This window comes from Sus scrofa, chromosome 9, assembly GCF_000003025.6.
Source record: "Sus scrofa isolate TJ Tabasco breed Duroc chromosome 9, Sscrofa11.1, whole genome shotgun sequence".
NCBI classification, from domain to species: domain Eukaryota; kingdom Metazoa; phylum Chordata; class Mammalia; order Artiodactyla; family Suidae; genus Sus; species Sus scrofa.
This window is the reverse complement of record NC_010451.4, coordinates 131,267,238-131,286,627: the sequence shown is the minus strand read 5'-3', so window position 1 is coordinate 131,286,627 and position 19,390 is coordinate 131,267,238. Positions and strand designations below refer to the sequence as shown.

General features: G+C 42.2%; 2 protein-coding genes across 4 annotated transcripts in view; one reads left to right on the top strand and one right to left on the bottom strand.

Moving 5' to 3' along the window:
* Window positions 1–11,098, bottom strand: part of INTS7 (integrator complex subunit 7) — an 88,961-nt gene extending 77,863 nt beyond the window's left edge. For 2 of the 3 annotated variants that reach the window (XR_002336047.1, XM_021063860.1), the window contains exon 1: window positions 10,787–10,999. Coding sequence is in view for 2 of the 3 variants with exons in the window: in XM_021063860.1 (XP_020919519.1) it covers window positions 10,787–10,880 (94 nt within the window). In the remaining variant the exon portion in view is untranslated. Of the gene's footprint in view, window positions 1–10,786 lie in introns of all 3 variants that reach the window. The other variant, XM_021063859.1, reaches the window with a different exon arrangement.
* Window positions 11,202–19,390, top strand: part of DTL (denticleless E3 ubiquitin protein ligase homolog) — a 49,587-nt gene continuing 41,398 nt past the window's right edge. The window contains 3 exon segments of the mRNA XM_013979970.2: window positions 11,202–11,386; window positions 18,137–18,262; window positions 19,290–19,388. Coding sequence (XP_013835424.2) covers window positions 11,335–11,386; window positions 18,137–18,262; window positions 19,290–19,388 — 277 coding nt within the window. The 5' untranslated portion in view covers window positions 11,202–11,334.

Genomic DNA, 19,390 nt, shown 5'->3' with positions numbered 1-19,390 from the left:
CAATAAGAAGATGAAATCAGGGAAAGAAGGGAGAAAGTAAAAGAAGAAACCAAAAAAGAAATTAGAAAAATATCTTGAAATGAATAAAAATGAAAGCATAATCTGTGGCATGCAGCTAAAGCAGTTCTTCAAGAAACATCTATGACATTAAATGCTTATGTTAGGAAAGAAGAAAAGTCTCAAACCAATGATCTAATAACAAAAGGTGATGATAACCTAGTATGAAAAGGATACTTTAAGCAAATGGTTCTGGAACAACCAGATATCCATAAAGAGAAAAAAGGAAAGGAAATAAAGAAACAATCTTTAATTTGCACCACATACAAAAATTAATTCAAAGTGAACCACAGATCTAGATGTAAGAGCTAAAATTATAAACCATACAGGAGAAAATACGGAGGAAATCTTTATAAGCTTGGGTTAAGGAAAGAATTCTTACATAAAACACAAAAGCATGAACCATAAAATTAAAAAGTGGTAGTTAAACTTTGTCAAAATTAAAAACTTCTGATTTTCAAAGTATACTGTTCAGAGGATAAAAAGACAAGGCATATACTAGAAGAAAATTTATCTATGGAACACAAATAAAGGGCTTCATCCATAGTTCTTCTATCTCAATGATAAGACAACTCAATTTTTTTTTTTGGCCACACGCGTGGCATGTGGAAGTTCCCCAGCCAGGGATCGAACCTGTGCCATAACTATGACCTGTGCCACGACTGCAGCAATGCTGCATCCTTAACCTGCTGTGCTATAAGGGAACTTCAGACAATTCAATTTTTTTTCATGGGCAACATTTGAAGAGAAATTTCATTAAAGAAGAAATATGGACAGCAAATATAATCACAGGAACAGATGCTGAACACTGTCAGTCATCGGGGAAATGTAAATTAATAACCACAAAAAGATAACAGACACAGCCACTCAAACGGCAAAAAATTTTAAAAGACTGTGCTAATGAGAATATGAAGTAACTAAAACTCTCCCACATTGCTGGTTGGAATGCAAAACTATACAGTTCTTTGGAAAAGTTTGGCCATTTCCTATAAACATAAAACTCAGCATACACTCAGCAATCCTACTTCTAAATATGTATCCAAGTGAACTGAAAACACATGTCCGTATAAAGATTGGAACACAAATATCCACAGCAGCTTTATTCACAATAGCCCCTAACTAGAAACAATCCAAGTATCCATCAAACGGGGAATGAATGAACAAACTGTGGTATCTCTATACAATGGACCGCTTACTCAGCAATGAAAAGCAACCAACCACTGATTAATTCAACAGCATAGGTGGGTCTCAAAATCATGACGCTAAGTGAAAGAAGTCAGGCCCAAAAGACTATACACTGTTTGACTGTGTTTTACATGGCACTCTTTCTATGTGGACAGAAAGGAGATCAGTGACTGCCAGGGGGTAGAGAGAGGGGACTGACCACAAAGAGGCACAGGGCAAGTTTTGCGGATGAAAAAGCTTTTCTCTATCTTGACTGTGGTAGCGGTTTCAGGACTACACACATTTGGTTATTTTACTATATGCAAATTAAACCTCATTGAACTTGATTTTTAAAAAAACCCAACAAACAAAAGGAGTTAATGTTCAAGGCTTAAAATTCATTAAGAATGAATATCTTGATATAGAATTAACAGCATCGCCTTCAATTTAATTTTTTTTTTTAATCACCGCCCCTATGGCATAAGGAAGTTCCCAGGCTAGGGGTTCAATCAGAGCTGTGGCTGTGGTGTAGACCACGGCAACACTGGATCCGAGCCACATCTATGATCTATGCTGCAGCTTGCAGTAACATGGATCCTTAACCCACCGAGTGAGGCCAGGGATCGAACCCATATCCTCGCATTCTTAACCTGCTGAGCCACAGCAGGAACTGCCAAATATTTCTTTCGGTATTTTGCAATTTACAAAATGCTGATCATATCTGCACAAGAATAAATACCCTAGGATGTCTCTGCTCAGTAAATGTTCGTTGTTAGAAAATGACAAAGGAAATGTCTGAGGTGTAAAACAAGGAATGTCACTTGCCCTTCGGTTCTACAAGAATGAAGCCGCTGACCTATTGTACACTCCGAAAGGAATTCAGGATGCAAAGCAAGACGAGGCACTATGTGCTTTAGGGAAAACAGGCAAAGCAGGCCCTTAGGTAGCTGTATTTCAGAAAAAAAACTTCTTATGAACCCCGATTCTTGCCTCTTCTCACTTGGGAAAGCACTAAAATCATTACCTGAGATATCTGTTCCCAAGCAGTAACCTTCTACCGAGCTGCAGGCTGGCTGGACTGCACACACGCCTCAGCCAAAATCACATGCCCACCTGCCCCCCCCACCCCAGCAGTTCCTCAGAGGTCTCTGGAAGGCCCCTCTGAGGCTGTGGTCCTCAGTAAGACAATGACTAAAACTCAACTCCCAGCTCTTCCTCTGCGCTTTTGATTCCCAGTTGACAGAGGGCTCTTTACTGGTGGCCACTTTGTTTCAATGCAGAAGACAGCCACAAAGTAAATCTGCACATGCAATTTCTAGAACTTACTAAAGAGTTAAGTTCCACGAATGCACTCATGTTAGTTACTTGGTACTTGGAACATTCTTCCTCATAAGATTTAAAAAAAAAAAAAAAAAGCACTAGCAGTACTCACAGTACTCCATAATCTAGTAACAAATTATACTAGAAGTTCCTATGGGAAGATTAATTCAACACGAACCCTAATTTCTAGTTCAGATATTTAGAACACATCCCTACTTTGCCTGTTCCCTTCTCCCTCCACCCACCCGTCAACTTCCCCACGCACAAGAACTGCCACTGGAAGTTACAGGAGTCTTCTTCCCATTAAATGCACAGTGCCAACAGGGACATTCTAGGTGACTGGCAATGGCTCCTATCTCCTTGAAAAAGGGGTCAAGAGACACAGACGAGGCAGTGAAAGGACATAAGGGAAGGGGAGAACAGGAAAGGCAAGTTCGAGGATGGAGGCGAGAGAACAGCCAAGAGGACATGTTTGCCTGCGAGCCTGTGCTGGAGGAAGGGACTCCCGGGAGAATCCACAGCAGTTAAAAGACTGTCTCCTCTTCTCTCTCTCTCAGCTGAGCGATGCAAAGGACAGCAAAGTTCTCTTTGCAATAAATTAACCTTGGTTGGGATGAAAAAAGAAGGAAGCAGTCCATGGACAGGGAATTTCCTCAACAAAGTATGACTTGACTTACTTTCCCTTGAAAAACAGAACCACAGGCCACAGTGGTTTATTTAAACATGCTGATTTATTTATTCATTTATTTAGTCTTTTCTAGGGCCGCACCTGCAGTATATGGAGGTTCCCAGGCTAGGGGTCGAATCAGAGCTGTAGCCACTGGCCTACGCCAGAGCATCGGCAACGCAGGATACGAGCCGCATCTTTGATCTACACCACAGCTCATGGCAACGCCAGATCCTTAACCCACTGGGCAAAGCCAGGGATCAAACCCACAACCTCATGGTTCCTAGTCAGATTTTTTTTGTGTGTGTGTGTGTGTCTTTGTCTTTTTGCTATTTCTTGAGCCGCTCCCACAGCATATGGAGGTTCCCAGGCTAGGGGTCCAATCGGAGCTGCAGCCACTGGCCTACGCCAGAGCCACAGCAACACAGGATCCGAGCCGCGTCTGCAACCTACACCACAGCTCACGGCAACGCCGGATTGTTAACCCACTGAGCAAGGGCAGGGACCGAACCCGCAACCCCATGGTTCCTAGTCGGATTTGTTAACCACTGCGCCACGACAGGAACTCCACCTAGTCAGATTTGTTAACCACTGAGCCACAATGGGAACTCCTAAACATGCTGATTCAAAATGTACCTATGATAATTTTGAATCTGGTCAGAGAAATATGTTGGTTTCTCTAGTGCTGTCACATTTTATTTAGGGTAAAAGAGACCCTCATTCCTGTAACAGGGCCATCAGGGAAAACGAGCTAAAGAATAGTACATTTCTTGCTTATTTTCTGAAATCAGAAAATGATATGAGAAGAAATGAGAAGCTAGGCTGGCTCAGAAGGTCAGAAGCTGGAGAGCAAGAGAAGAGAGAAATGCATTAAGGCCTAAGATTTAGCAACAGTTCTAGGCTGAGGCAGTATGATACCCGGCTTGCTTGCTCTAGGCCAATTTTAATGCCAGTATAAGCCAAGCACCCGCAAAGAGTCAGCTCAGCACAGTCAGATCTTGCTCTTAGAGAAGTTTAAGAGGAATCATTCACTTTATTTCTGTGGCTAGCGACAACCAATTTGAGGAAGAATGTCTTGATCAAAAGACCAATAATCTTAAGAATGCTGCTATGAGGAGTTCCTGTCGTGGTGCAGCGGAAGTGAATTCAACTAGGAACCATGAGGTTGTGGGTTCGATCCCGGGCCTTGCTCAGTGGGTTAAGGATCTGGCATTGCTGTAAGCTGTGGTGTAGCTCGAAGATGCAGCTCAGATCTTGCATTCCTGTGCCTGCGGCAGAGGCCAGCAGCTGTAGCTCTGATTGGACCCCTAGCCTGGGAACCTCCATATGCCACGAGTGCGGCCCTAAAAAGCAAAAAAAGAAAAGAAAAGAGTCTCTATGAGAGCACTGTGGAGGGGTATGACTGCTATTTCTACATCCTGCTTTTCATTCTCCCACCAAAGTAGCAGGGATCTCTTCCTTTTCAGTGCCTGGAGTTAAAGAGTGCTTAATCCAGTTGCAGGCAGGTAGACCAGGGAGAAATAAAATAAACTGTCAGTAAATTGCTCATTCAGTCAAAATTTACTTGGCAGCAGTGACATTCATTATTCTAAACTTATTTTGCACTTGACATGTGCAGAACATTTTGCTAGGTTAGTGGTTTATCAGCTCTGATTCTGCATTAGAACCATTTGTGAAAAATTTCAGAAATATCTATACTAGGGTTCCCTCCTCTCCAAACTGATCAGATCTCTGGGGCAGCAGCCCAGGCATCTGTTTCGCTGCTTTGAGAAGGTAGGCAGGTAAGTAAATCCTCAGGTTACCCTCTGCCATTTATCTTAGTTGACTGGCCTGCCCAGGCTGCAGTTAGAACACCAGGAGGCTGCTCAATCTGGCCCTCGGAAGAATTTTATGAGACAACGTGTTTAAAGGTTTTGAATCCACTGTCAAATTTCAAAATGAAATGATATTTCACATAAAACCCAGGATTTTTGGCTTTTTTTTTTTGAAAAATGTAAAGATCTGAAGTGTCATGAAGAAGGTAGGAGTGTCTTGACCAGAGAAACACTGTAGGTTTGTGTTGAAGGCCAATTCAGGGGGTTTGTATCATTTCTAATAACAGCAGGTACTCTGAGGCACGACTTTCCCCAGCGACGTTTGGCTGCCTTTGGGCACACATGACTAGAATAGAACCTTGGATGAGAATTTAAAATACTGGGAAGAAATTAATGGAGCCAATGAATTGAGAGACCATGAAATCTAAGCTGGATAAAGAAGTAAAACAACAAGGGACTGGCAGGTAAGAGAAGAAGAGAGGTGAGTCTACTGAGGTCTGAATGAAAATAAATGGTTAAGGAGTTCCCATCGTGGCGCAGTGGTTAACGAATCCGACTAGGAACCATGAGGTTGCGGGTTCGGTCCCTGCCCTTGCTCAGTGGGTTAACAATCCGGCGTTGCCATGAGCTGTGGTGTAGGTTGCAGACGCGGCTCGGATCCCGAGTTGCTGTGGCTCTTGTCTTTTTGTTGTTGTTGTTGCTATTTCTTGGGCCGCTCCCGCGGCATATGGAGGTTCCCAGGCTAGGGGTTGAATCGGAGCTGTAGTAGCCACCGGCCTACGCCAGAGCCACAGCAACGCGGGATCCGAGCCGCGTCTGCAACCTACACCACAGCTCACGGCAACGCCAGATCGTTAACCCACTGAGCAGGGATCGAACCCGCAACTTCATGGTTCCTAGTCGGATTCGTTAACCACTGCGCCACGACGGGAACTCCTAGGCTTTTTTTTTTTAAGTAATAAACAATTTCAAGGGTAAACGCCTAAGAACACCTAACTCCACACTGCCAAACTAATTACATGAGGAAAACTGCTGTTTCTGGGAAACACCAGATGCTAGAATTAGCTCTCCTTCCATCTAGCAGTGTTGTTGCCACTGCTGCAGCTACTGCATACAACGAATGCTGCAGCCACTGCTGCTGCCGGGGAAGGGAACTGGGAGTGTGTGCTTTGACTCTGCCTTGCATCTTTAAACTGAATCACAGAGCCTGGAGGAGGTCCGTCTGACGGGCAGAGCCTAGGTCACATCCTGCACCCTTAAAAGGGCAACTTATGTGTTTGCGTCCACTGGGATGAGACAGGGCTTGTGTTGTATCCCATTCCCCAAGCAGAGGAGAATGTTCACAAGATGCCAAGTGACCACCAATACGACTAATATCCACTACAAAGAAAACTGCTAATACACATTACCATGCAAGCCCATTTTAGGAGAATTTGTGGTATACATTTGCTTTGGCTAAGGGGTGAGGATGATTCAAAATGGAACCATAACACCTTAAATACATTAAAAATGGGGGGGGGTGTTCCCATTGTGGCTCAGCGGATTATGAACCTGACTAGTGTGCATGAGGATGCAAATTTAATCCCTGGCCCCACCCATGAGGTTAAGGATCCAGCACTGACTTTGCCGTGAGCTGTGGTGTAGGTTGTAGATGCAGCTGATTCGACCCCTAGCCTGGGAACTTCCATATGCTGCAGGTGCAGCCCTAAAAAGCAAAAAAAAAAAAAAAGAGGGTGAGGGGAGAGGAGAAATACAAACACAGGTATATAACAACATTATTCCAAGGTACCCTAACAATCCACACCTTAATAAACTGATAATAGCAATGTCTCAGCGAATTATATTTAAAAAGGAGGAATAGAAACAACGGATATAACGGTCAACTCAACGGATGATGTGTTAATTATAAAGCACCCATTACTCCCATGAACTCTGTGAACAGACAGAGTAATGGATGCAATACTGGGTAGTATGCACAGAGCAGACTGATTCAGAATCATAAAGAAGTCAATTTCATTTTATGAGTTATCAACTTTCAGGAATATATAACTCACTTTTTAAATTACAAGATAGTAGCTCTTACCCATACAGAAAAATAAGTCTATGGATTTTGAACTCAAAATCCATAGAACTGAATCCAAGAAGTGAGGAAGGACCTTGGATTTTGGGTCAGCTCATAGCCCATTAAGGGGCTGAGTTAAGAGATGGATGGGCCCCTGGACTAGAACAGCCAGGCCTTATTAGGCTGAGTAAATTGGGCCTTGCCTCTCTTTGCCACCTCAAGGAGAAAGTTAAGGGCGGGAGCTGAGCTCCGCTGGAGGGGAAAGATAAGATGGCCACTTCAATCACTCCTGGGGTCAAGGAGAGCTCCCCAGCCACCTACGTGCAGAAAGACTCCTAGGGGTCAGAAAGGGAAGGCACACCGGGACGTAGTAAGTAAGTCCTGTACCATCCCAGCACCCTCTGTTTTGGAATATGTCTTGGCCAAAAGATGCACACACACATCGGGGAGAGTGTGGAGTTGTCAGGTGTGAGAAAGGAAACAAGAGAATTGGTGAAAGGAAAACAAAGGCCTGGAAGAACTGCCTGGTATAAGTGATTTAAATCATCTCCTGGCACGTTCCTCACTGAGCGGATGGCCCACACCAGCTCTCCTCCTTTCAGGGTGCATTACTGCTTTGTTTCTGCCATAGGTAGACAGACTGCTTCTCTGTGTGCTTTCCCTTTTGCTGTACTGTGTCTCTAACAATAATCTTTGTACCTGTTTTTATAGTCTTTGCCTCCTTGAAACAGTCCTGCTTTCAACAGGGGGCAAGAGTCAGGCAATTCTGCTTCTAGCCTCTAGATGGTCTACTGGCTAGGATTCCTGGTTTTTGTCCATGCTGCCCAGGTTCAATTCCTGAGCAGAGAATGAAGATCTCACTTCAAGCCATCACTCACTGCTGTCTTTCCGAGAACAGGACCACCAACCAGGCTGTAAGTATCAGTCTTTTCTAATGCTGGTTTTTATGTGGCTTTGCGTTATTAAGTGTCTGACCTTAAAAACTCTCAGTTCTACAACATTGTACATGTCCACTTTGCTGCACTATCAGACTAAGTGTGGTCTGGCAGTACAGACTCTCAGGACAAAGAATTTGATTGACTCAGTGTAGGTCACATGTCCACTCCTGAATCACTTATAGCATAAACTTAGTTGCTTGGTATAAACTTGGCTGCAGAGGCTTCTCTTTTTAGTTGAGGATATGGGGATACTTCCAAGGACTCATGTTTATCACAACACAACTACATCTGTGCCAACATGGGTAGTGTAAAAACAACCTGTGGTCTCTTTCCAAGTCTGGGAATTTGGATGTTTTGGAATATAGGTGAGGGGATGGCATCTAAGAGGAAAATAAGGGAGAACAGACAGTTGCACTGATTTACAATTTTGTAAGTAAATTTTGCATTGAACACACCATCAAGATTTTCCTGCGGCATGAAGTTCACCAACACCTCAAGCGGCAACTCCACCCTCTACCTTTCCCCCTTCTCACTGCCCAGGTGCAAGAAAGGGAACCACTCTCTTCCTCTTGGCTCTTTGATCTCATCCTTCCCAAGGCCAAAAGGCTGAGTGGTGTCACTTAAGGGAGACTCTCCTTTTCACCCAGACACCTAGCTAAGTTTTCCTAAATCATTGGGACAACTTCCCATCAGCTGACTTAAAAATCTTTAGACTGACAAGGTAGAAGTTACATTAGTGAAAATGTTACACTAATGTACCTGAGAGTCCTCTGTAATGCCTATATTATAGAAATGATTGTGTGTATTATGAAATGTCAAATATATGTAAGCTGTGCTTGATTATGACACGACTCTGTTTATATATGCCATCTTCACAGCTTGGGCAGCATGGTTATTAGCTTAAAACTTTAAAAAAGGGAAGGCAGAAAGATCTCTACATAGGAGCTAAAGTGATCTTCAAAAATGTAAGTCAGTCCTGCATAAAAAGTTTCAATGTTTTCCCAATGCACTTGGCATAAAATCCTAACTTCTTGTCCGAATAAGGTCATATTTGATCTAGTCCTGTCTGCCTTCTTCTGTTAAGAGTGTGAGCTTCTTAAAGCTGTTTTGTCCACTAATACCTGGTTTACACCTGAGTTAAACAAGCAATAGTTACCTATAAATTTCTTACAGATAGGAAATAGTTCTATTTCTACTTATAAGAAGGAAAAATTGTGTTTCATTTATTTTTTACCACAACTGCAAGTTTTTAGGAATTAAACGATTCCAGATTTCTCCCTTCTTCAGCGCCCCATCTCGATTCTGCTCTACACCACTGTTCTACTCTCGTTACGGGATGAGCCCACCTGGACTAGAGTGGTAGGCAATGTCTTTAAAATCAGTAGGATCATTAGATATCCAGACTGGCAACTCTCACTGGGGACTAAGGAAGGAATTGTCAGAATGGGGAGGGAAAGATTATGTAATGCTATGGTTTTGTAATTCAGAGGTAAAAAGCCCTATCATACAGGTAAGTGAAAGCAAAGCTCAACATTTTCTTGGCTGGTGGAGAGGTACTGAAGATACTGTGACTCAACCAAATGAAAATCTCAATGGAGCGCTGTAACTGTTTTATGTTGATCAAAAGGAGTTAAAAGCTTTTTTTAAAGTTTAAAACACTTATTCAGACCAACCCACTTTAAATGTTTACAGGTCAAAACCAAACAAAACAAATAAACAAAAAGAGTACCCCCCCTAAAGTCAATGTAGTGACCAAGTCAGAGAGCTGGGAAGTGACTCCGATTGGACTTAAAGGAAGAGCGTTCTGCTAGTCCAATTCTTGTTTTTTACACACAAAAATTAATGTATGCCAGATGTTTCCCCCATTCAATAAAAAGCATTTAAGTACACTGAACAAAAGTTTCATTTTAATACTTGAGTTTTTTACTGACAAAGATCTCCCCCTGCCTCCCATATGTATGGGTAAGGCAATTTTTTTTCTGCATTTAATAAAGACTTCTCTTGCACATCATTAAATCACTTAATATTGACAACAATCTTGCCAGCTCAATGGTACTTTACCCACTTTGCAGAGAAAAAAACCAAGGTTAGGTGAAGTTAGGTCACCTGTCCGTCATCATAAAATCAGCGGAATTAAAATTCAACTCCGTCTACCTAAAGCTCCTTCTACTACACCAAGCTCCCAACCCCCACTTCACCCTTGCCCAGCCGACTCCACCACCCACCATCCCTCCCACGCCCGTAAGGAAATAGAACTCGTGGAATCTGTCTGCACAGAATGAGCAAGGGCTGTGCTTTTCGGATGGACTTGTCCCTATTTAACCTGCGTAGTAACTGGCAGGTAACAGTTACAGAAATCAAGTGAATCGCAATAAAATCGGTCCAAGGTTATTATTCAGCACTCTTTTGGTGAAGACCTGGTCTCAATCGACTATAATGAAAACTAATTTCTCAATTTCAATGTAGCATTTTTAGAAACTGCTCGGAAAATCGGGGGACTGTGCCCTCAAGCGGTCAAGACGGGCCCATCACTGGAGTTTTCTACTTTTTCAGCGTGTGTGAGGCCCATCCGGCAACGCTGCAATTTTCAGGAACAACCTCCCCAAGCTGCAAATGCCTTACCAAAAGCACAAGCACCCGCGCCTGCCCCGCCCAGGGAAGATGTGCGCATGCGCCTTCCCAGCCTCTTCCTAGGCTACCACCGCCTGGTGGCGCCAGTTCCCCCCACACCCGTTCCACCCGCTTCGCCCGCTCTTTCGCATACCTTTGTCTAATTCCATAAGGGCAGAGTTAGCATCCAGCTCCTGTTCGCCATAGCCAGCATCTGCCAGAAAAGACTTCGTTGAGTTTGACGCCATGATCCGAATAGTTACTCGACTAGCCTATTCAGAAAGATTGCAAACTCTGCCTCAGCCCCGCCATCTTCTTCCACCACCTTCTCGCGGATTTTTCCTCCGCGCTCTGCCGAGCCGAGTTACGCATGCGCCCAGGCCTCCCCGCCGTTCGCCGGCGCCTCTGCGGCCCCCCGCGCAGGCGCTCAGGGAGCTCTGGAACTCTAGGTTCCCGCGGCTGGGAGAAAAGGAGGCGGAGATTCGAAGGGGGAAGTGACTCGGACGCGCCCGGACGCCGCGGCGGGAGCCAATCAGAGGGCGTGACGTCAGTTTGGCGGGGAGTTTGGTGGCCGGGGCTTACAGTGGCGGGAGTTGGAGGCAATAACTCGTCGTGTTCTGAAGGGCGCAAGAGACGGTTTCTGCTGCATCGGGGGGCTTTTCCGCGGCTTTTCCTTCACTTGAGCCTTTCCCTCCGGCCCAGATGCTCTTCAGTTCGGTGCTCCGCCAGCCCCAATTTGGCGTCCCAAGGAGTGGTGAGTAACGGCCCTAACCGCTGCCTTTGGCCGGCGGATCCACCTCCCCCGTAACAGCACCTCAGACCAGTGCCCACGCCGATGCCGTTTCCCAGCCGCCGGGTTCTCCCGCAGCCGAGCGAGTTCGCGGAGGCGAGGAGTACCGAGGAAAGCTGCACTTGCGGGCCCTCGAGACACGTTCCGTCGTAATCGGGACTTTTTCGGTCAGGACTGTGGCCTGACGGAGGGAGGGACGTTGAGTTCACTGGCCTCCATTACGGCCTGTGTCCATTTTGCTCATTAAGTGGAAAATGCGTGCATCTGAGTAGGTGTGGTTCTCGCAGCAGCTACGCGAGGCCGTCCGGACTCATATTCATTGGTGAATTCATTCATTTGTGGTAGAACCTTAGTGAGCCCGACTATTTGCTGTGTACACCAGTGAAAATGACCCGCTGTTAGGGAACTCCGTCAAGCAGAGAAGATAGCACATCTGCTTTTAGCATGGTCAAATTTTTTTCCTCCCGATTAACACATGGGCACAAAAATCCGTAATTGCAGAGCGAAAAATGCTTATGAGCGTATGTCCCAGAAATGACGGCTATGAATAGATTGAAATATCTTAATCCAGATGTTTTTCAATGTCAGAGGTAATAATTGTTATTTACAGAAATGGGGTAAAAATGTTTTGTCTCGTTTTTCACTTTAACGGTGTAACTTGGAACTGTTGCCGTATTAGTATCTAGATATCTATCTTGTTCTCTCCAGTTCTTTAAGTCCCTTAGGTTAAAACATTGGCAATGAGAATTTTGAGTTTAAGTTTGGTATCATCAACCTGAAACTTTCTTCTTAGTTTCTGATAAGGGAGTTACTACCCAGACAGACTAAGCATGGATACAAATGAAATCTCATTCATTTAAAGATAAACTAGGTCTTCCTTCCCCCTTGAAATCATGTGGAAAACAAGAAGAAAACAATCTGAGAAGGGAACTTTTTATATTTAAGGCATAGGTCTAGGAAAAGGATATTGAGAAGGAGGCTGGGGAGTAGCTCCTCAACTTCCTGCCTTTTAGACTTTTTAATTATACTCTAAATGCCTTTCTCTCCTGCAGCCTTGCTTAAGTAACTTTTCTATACTGTGTCGTGAGTGTCACTACAGCACGGTAGTTAGAGCTCTGTCTTTAAACTTTGAGATTTAGTTCCACCTCCAGTCCTTACTTATCTGCTTGACTTGGAGCAAGCTATTTATATTTAGCCTTTATTTTGTAACATATTTTCTCCTGATTCTACATTCTGTCTACTTTTCCCCTTTCTCTCTGATTCACAGATATTTACTGGGGAGTGGGAAATTTTCCCCTCAACCTCTCTTGAGTTCTTGTAGCTGAACGAATAATAAAATTGACACAAAGCAGATTAACCATGGAAAAAGAAGCAAATTTTAATGCATATGCATGGAGGTTTCATAAAAATGGGACCTGAGAAGTGGCCAAAGCAGGCAGCATTTATACTTTTCAGACCAGAAAAAAAAAAAAAAAAAAAAAAAAAAAAAACCCAGTAAATGTGTAAGGAATTGACAGGACAAAGAAACTTAGGTTTTTGGTGCTTAATAAGTGAAGATTCAGAGTTTGGGCTTGAGGTAGTAAATTAAAAGAAGTAACGAAGTTTGTTTATACAGGCTTCTCAGCTCTGAATCCCCTGTCTCTGACATAAGGATGTCCTTCTACCTCCAGTTGCAAGGAGTACACCTTTCGTATGAGCGATTTGTTTCTTCCTTTTCAGGGAGACAGAAGGGTCAGGGTTTCGCATCAGCCGCTTCTCAAGCAACTTCATTTCAAAATAATCAATATGCCATGGTGACATGTTTTGGGTGAGCCCATCCTGAGCCTCAAAACACTCATTCATTGCATTGTGTTAGGCACTGAGATTCACTCATTGTGATATATCATGCACTGGGCTTAATAGGAGATTCTTCTGTACTCTTCCAGGAGGTTGTTCCATCCTAGGCCCCTTTGCTTTCTACCTATACTCTTATGAGTGATCATAGCTGTAATTGAGGTTTCTTGCACTGCTATCTACAGCCTCCCATTCCCTATACTTTACATCCATTCCTGTAAGAGTAGTAGGAGTAACTTCATCCTGTTGGTCAGTCTCATAAACATCTCAAACTCAAATATTCAAAAACTGGGGGGTCACTTTTTCCCCAAACCTGTTATATTACCTACTTTTAGGAATGGTCTTATTATTTTAATCTGACCTGAGAGTCAATCAAAATTCCTCTATTTTCCTCAAGAAATTACTCACATTCAGAGAATTTCCCTTTAAAATCTGTTGAATCTTTCATCCTCTGCATCCCCACTGATTTTACCTCTTCATCATATCTTGGATCTGTCCTACGGTATTTCCTTAGGATGCATCCTTATACCGTCTTGTCTGAGCTATAAGAAGTCTCCCAAATGGCCTCTTAAGTTTCTCTTTCCAGTTTACTTTCCACATTGCTGCCAATGATCTTCCTTTTAGAAACTGGTAACTCTTCTGTGTACTTTTAAATTGGTATCTAAAAGTTTTTATCATAAATTTAAACAGATGCAAAGGATACAATTTCCGGCCATATTTTGAATGTTGACCTTTTTTAAAAAAAAAAAAAGCTCCGTCGGTCTTTAAGATTTATCTAAGAGGCTATAAATACTATAGTGATTTGATAATCATTTTTAAAAATATGAACAAAACTCTTTAACTGTTAGATATTCTAATAATTGTTTTTGCCCCTTGATTTTATTTCCATTTTATTTCTCTCATAGGATTTATCCTAATATAATTTTATTTTAAGCTTGAAAAGTCATTTTATTGATCATCCTATCTTCTCTCTGTGTAAAAAAAGTGTATTTAAATTGATGTTCTCTGAGATCATAAGGCTGTAGGTGTTAAAACTTGAGTTACTGTATCATTACAATTATTAGTAGTATCTACTGGGAAAAAGATGCATAACCTAAAGGCTGAGAATTATGTTTTATTTGGTAAACAAAACTTAAGGCTTAGCCCAAAAGATAGCCTTTCAGCTCTGCAGGACTGCTCCATAGAGGTGAGGCAGAAGTCAGAATATATAGGAGTTTTACAACAAAAACCAGGTGGTTGAAACAGCAAACGATTACTGTTAACTAAGGAAAACCAGACATCTCAAAAGAATACATTTAGTAGTTTTCTCTGTAAAGGAAGAGGCAAGAGTCTGGGCTCATTGTAACCATCCCTTTGGTATGCACCTTACCTATCTATCCTCCTTTTCAGCATCTTGAATTCCCTCAGGGTACATGGGGGTGGCTGTAGAGGCTGCAGGCTAGCTGGCGGCAACATCCTTTGTTTACTCTTATGACAAGCAACTTTTTCACCCACAGTAAGATGTAATTGATCAGAACAATAAGGATTACCATCCATACTGAGATCTATGGAATGATTGACCAACGGGAACTGCTATATAGCACAAAACTCTGCACAATAGTCTGTGATCATCTATGTGGGAAAAGACTGAAAGAGAATGGATGTGTGTACATGTATAACTAAATCACTTTGTTGAACAGCGGATATCATCACAACATTGTAAATCAACTATACTTCAATAAAACTTTAAGAAGAAACTATGGATTACTAATTTCAATAAATAAGCAAAATAAAAACTACTTGAAAGTTTGTCTTTTAATTAAGTAGATTTGAGTGTTATGATGCCTCTATTAAAGGAAGTTTTTGTACCTTGGGTCTGTGCAAGGTGTTAGATTGGGGCATGGAAATGCCTTTCTTTTTTTTTTTTTTTGTCTTTTTCAGGGCTGTACTTGTGGCATATGGAGGTTCCCAGGCTAGAGGTCCAATCAGAGCCGTGGCTGCCAGCCTACTCCAGAGCCACAGCAACACAGAATCCAGGCCACATCTGCAACCTACACCACAGCTCACGGCAATGCTGGATCCTTGACCCACTAAGTGAGGCCAGGGATTGAACCTTTGTCGTCATGGATGCTAGTCCGCTTCGTTAACCACTGAGCCACAACGATGGGAACTCCGGAAATGCCTTTCTTTTGAAAACTGGAAGAAAGGTATTGAAGAAAGGGGGAAGAGCTTCTACCATTGCACACGGGTCAGTTTTAGAAATGCATATATATGGAAGTTGAGTATCTAGAAATTAATTCTCTGAAAACTCATACTCCTTGAAGAATGTGCGCATAACCCCAGGGGCTTAGGTTATATGTTGAGGAAAGAATAGGCTTTTCCAAATGAGTGTTGTGGAGAGCGTAACAAGTTCATGTTGGAAATAACCTAGGACAATAAGGATATGAAAGTAGCTTATTGGACTGCTCCATGAAGTGTGTGTGGTCAGGTCACAGAAGTTGACGGGTGGAGTTCCCATTCGGAAACAAATCTGACTAGTATCTGCGAGGATGCGGGTTCGATCCCTGGCCTCACAAAGTGGGTCAGGGATCCAGCATTGCCGTGTTGCAGTGAGCTGTGTTGTAGGTTGCAGATGCAGCTCAGATCTTGTGTTGCTGTGGCTGTGGTGTAGGCTGGCAGCTACAGCTCCCATTCGACCCCTGGGAACTTACATATGCAGCAGGTGTGGCCCTAAAAAGCAAAAAAAAAAAGAAGAAGAAGAAGTAGAAGTGGAAGGGTAAATAGGGACAGTTACTAAGCCTCCAGGCCACTGGTTGGTGTTTGGATGTTTGTAGGCAGTGAGGCAGGTTGGGGGGGGGGGGGTCACTATTTAATTGTAAAGAATTAGGTCTCCAGAGCCTGTCATCTTCAGTACCACTCAAAATTGTTCAAGATTTGGTCCTTTTGAATTCATGAGTTATAGTCATTAGTTTGATTTATTTTTTTAAATCCTAATCGACAAGTATGTATTTATGTAACTTTAGAACAGAGGTTTTTGTTTTTAAATTCATTCTGTAGATGGATATTTATGAACTCTGCAACAGAACTGGTCATTATATTCATGTTCTTCTTTTAGTAGTCTTTAATGGCTTGTTTACAATCACATCTGGCCTTGAGGTAATACATTACCTCAGGAATAATTACTAAATCTGGATTGAATTTCTTTGCTGCCTTTGAATTCCTTGAGATTATTTCTGTGAGCATTCAAAACTAGGTTTGTCCGAGGTTAAGTCAGGCCAAGGTGTCTTCTTCAAATAGTATTTTTCATGAAAAGTGGGAATTTAAAGTACTTTAAAATATGAGAGTTTGTTAATTATGTAGACAGCTCTCTAGATTGTAATTTATCGTTTCCAATGGTGCTCACTGAACAATTGGTTCTCAGTAACTCTCTTTTTGAATGAATCTGTCCTTTATATATTTAAAATGTGTTGACCCACATATCAAAATAATAAAACAAATCTTTGAAGATGGTTTTCTATTTAGGACAATGGTGCACATCAAGTCTTTGACCCAAGCGTAATAAACTTTCTCTCCACTCTGAATTTCTTCCTCTCTCACATATTCAGAGAAAGCTTATTCTTCTTTCAAGACTTATATTTGATTTCACCTCCTCTAAAAAGACTCCTGACCCTACTACTATTAGCCAGGGCTAACTGATTGTACTCTGGAGGTAGGTACGTAACACTTTACTTTAAAATTGCTCTAATAAACTTTAAGATACCATGACCTGTTACTGTTAACATCTTAGAGTCCTAGAATTTCAGTGCTAGAAAGGAAAGAGGAAGTATAAAAATTAGTATTTACTTGTGAATGTTAGTGTCCTCCGAAGCCTCTTGACATGCATTATTTCCTTTAACTCCCTGACCATTGGATTATGTGTGATGTTGCTAGTAACTTAAGTTTATAGTAATGATTTATAAACTCTGAAAACATAAGATTTTGATTGACAGGAGTGGCTGTTTTGGGAGTTCCCATTGTGGCTCAGCGGTAACAAACCCGACTGGAATCCAAGAGGATGCAGGTTCAATCCCTGGCCTCACTCAGTGGGTTAAGGATCCAGCATTGCTGAGAGCTGTGGTGTAGGTTGCAGATGTGGCTCAGATCTGGCATTGCTATGGTTGCGGCATAGGCCAGCAGCTACAGCTCCAATTTGACCCCTAGCCTGGGAACCTCTATATGCTGCAGGTGTGGCCCTAAAAAAGACCGAAAAGAATGGCAGTTTTAATGGTAGTGGTAGTCTTTGTAGCTGTGTTTTGTGATTGTCACCAAAGGGTAGGGTCGTGGGTAAGATGTTTTCTGGTGCAAAGACCATTTGTTTCTTGCAGACTTAAATGGATTAGCAAAAGTCTCCATTTAAGATGGTAAGCCCAAAGCTATATCTCACCAGAAGTTGCGAGTGCTCTTTCATTTTTTCCTTAGGACCCCTTAGTAAAGTATATCAAACTTTTTTTTTTTGGTCTTTTTAGGGCTGCACCCGTGGCATGTGGAGGTTCCCAGGCTAGGGGTCTGATCAGAGCTGTAGCCTCTGGCCTATACCACAGCCACAGCAATGCCAGATCCTTAACCCACTGAGTGAAGCCAGGGATCGAACACGCAACCTCATGGTTCCTAGTCGGATTCGTTCCCACTGCACCACAACGGGAATTCCTATAAAACTTTTTAAAACAGTTTTTTTGGCTGCCCTTGCAGCATCCAAAAGTTCCCAAGCCAGGATCAAAACCATGCCACACCAGTGACAACACCAGATCCTTAACCCACTGTACCACTAGGAAACTCCTAAAAAACAAATTTTTACCTCTGCATTTGTTAAAAGTACTGAATGTGATATATTGAAGTTCTATAAGGAATTGTGTTTTATTTTAGGATGGTCTTCACAATACCCTCTGCAGTCCCTTCTAACTGATTATCAGTGCAACTACAATGATGAGCACACTTCTTATGGAGAAACAGGGGTCCCAGTTCCTCCTTTTGGATGTACCTTCTCTTCCGGTAAGAGAATTATTGTATAAGATAGGCTTGGTCAGAAATTATCTATTTTCACTCTTTAGAGGGAAAGTATGCTAGGGTGGTTCCCTTTCAAGAAAAAGTAAGTTAGATAGATGGTAGAGTTTTTCTAGTACCTATTCTCTCCTGATGTATGAAATAGACTTTTCATAATCTCTATGCATAATTTTATGTATTTCTGGTAAAGCATAAGACTATTATAGCACCATCTTTTGTTTGTTTTAACTGATCTTGAGAAAGAGTTGCAAAAGTTTAGCCATCATGGAAGTTTTTGCCCCTTTTGAGCTAACTGAATCTCTTTCTGCAGTGCATTAGGGAACATGTTAACAGAAATAGAAGTACTTGACCTCTGCTGTTAAAAGTTTAAGAGAGAAAAAGTAAAAGGTTGTGAAAAGAGTATATAAAATCAATAGGCTCAGTCTGCTGGTGTCCTATGTTGTATGCCTGTATTTGCCATTGGCCAGTACTACTTTTGTGTGTCTTTTTTTGTTTTGTTTCATTTCCATTTTTTTGTTTTATGGCTGCACCTTCGACATATGGAAGTTCCCCAGCCAGGGATTGAATCCGAGCCACAGTCACAACCTACTCCACAGCTGCGGCAACTCCAGGTCCTTTAACCCACTGCACTGGGCTGGGGATTGAACCCATGCCTCCACAGCGACCAGAGGCACTGCATTCGGATTCTTAACCCACTGCAGCACAGTGGGAATGCCAGTATTTCTCTTGTTTTAAGTACCATCCTTGATTCAGCCCTTCTCTAAATAAGAGATTGTCTGAAGATTGGTGTTTTTGACTCATTTACTAAATTAGATATTATGAAATTTTGTACAATCTAATTCAGAAAAACCTCTCTACCGTAATAGATATTATTTGGGTAGAATCATCTTATATCTTTTCGAACAGATTCTTTGTGTTTACCTTGTAGCTTTCAATTAATCTATATTCTGTTGTTTATATAGCTTTAAACTTACCTTTAAAATCTTTTCATGTATTTTATTCTTTATTTATTTAGCTCCCAGTATGGAGCATATACTAGCAGTTGCCAATGAAGAAGGCTTTGTTAGGTTATACAACACAGAATCACAAACCGGTAGAAAGAAGTGCATCAAAGGT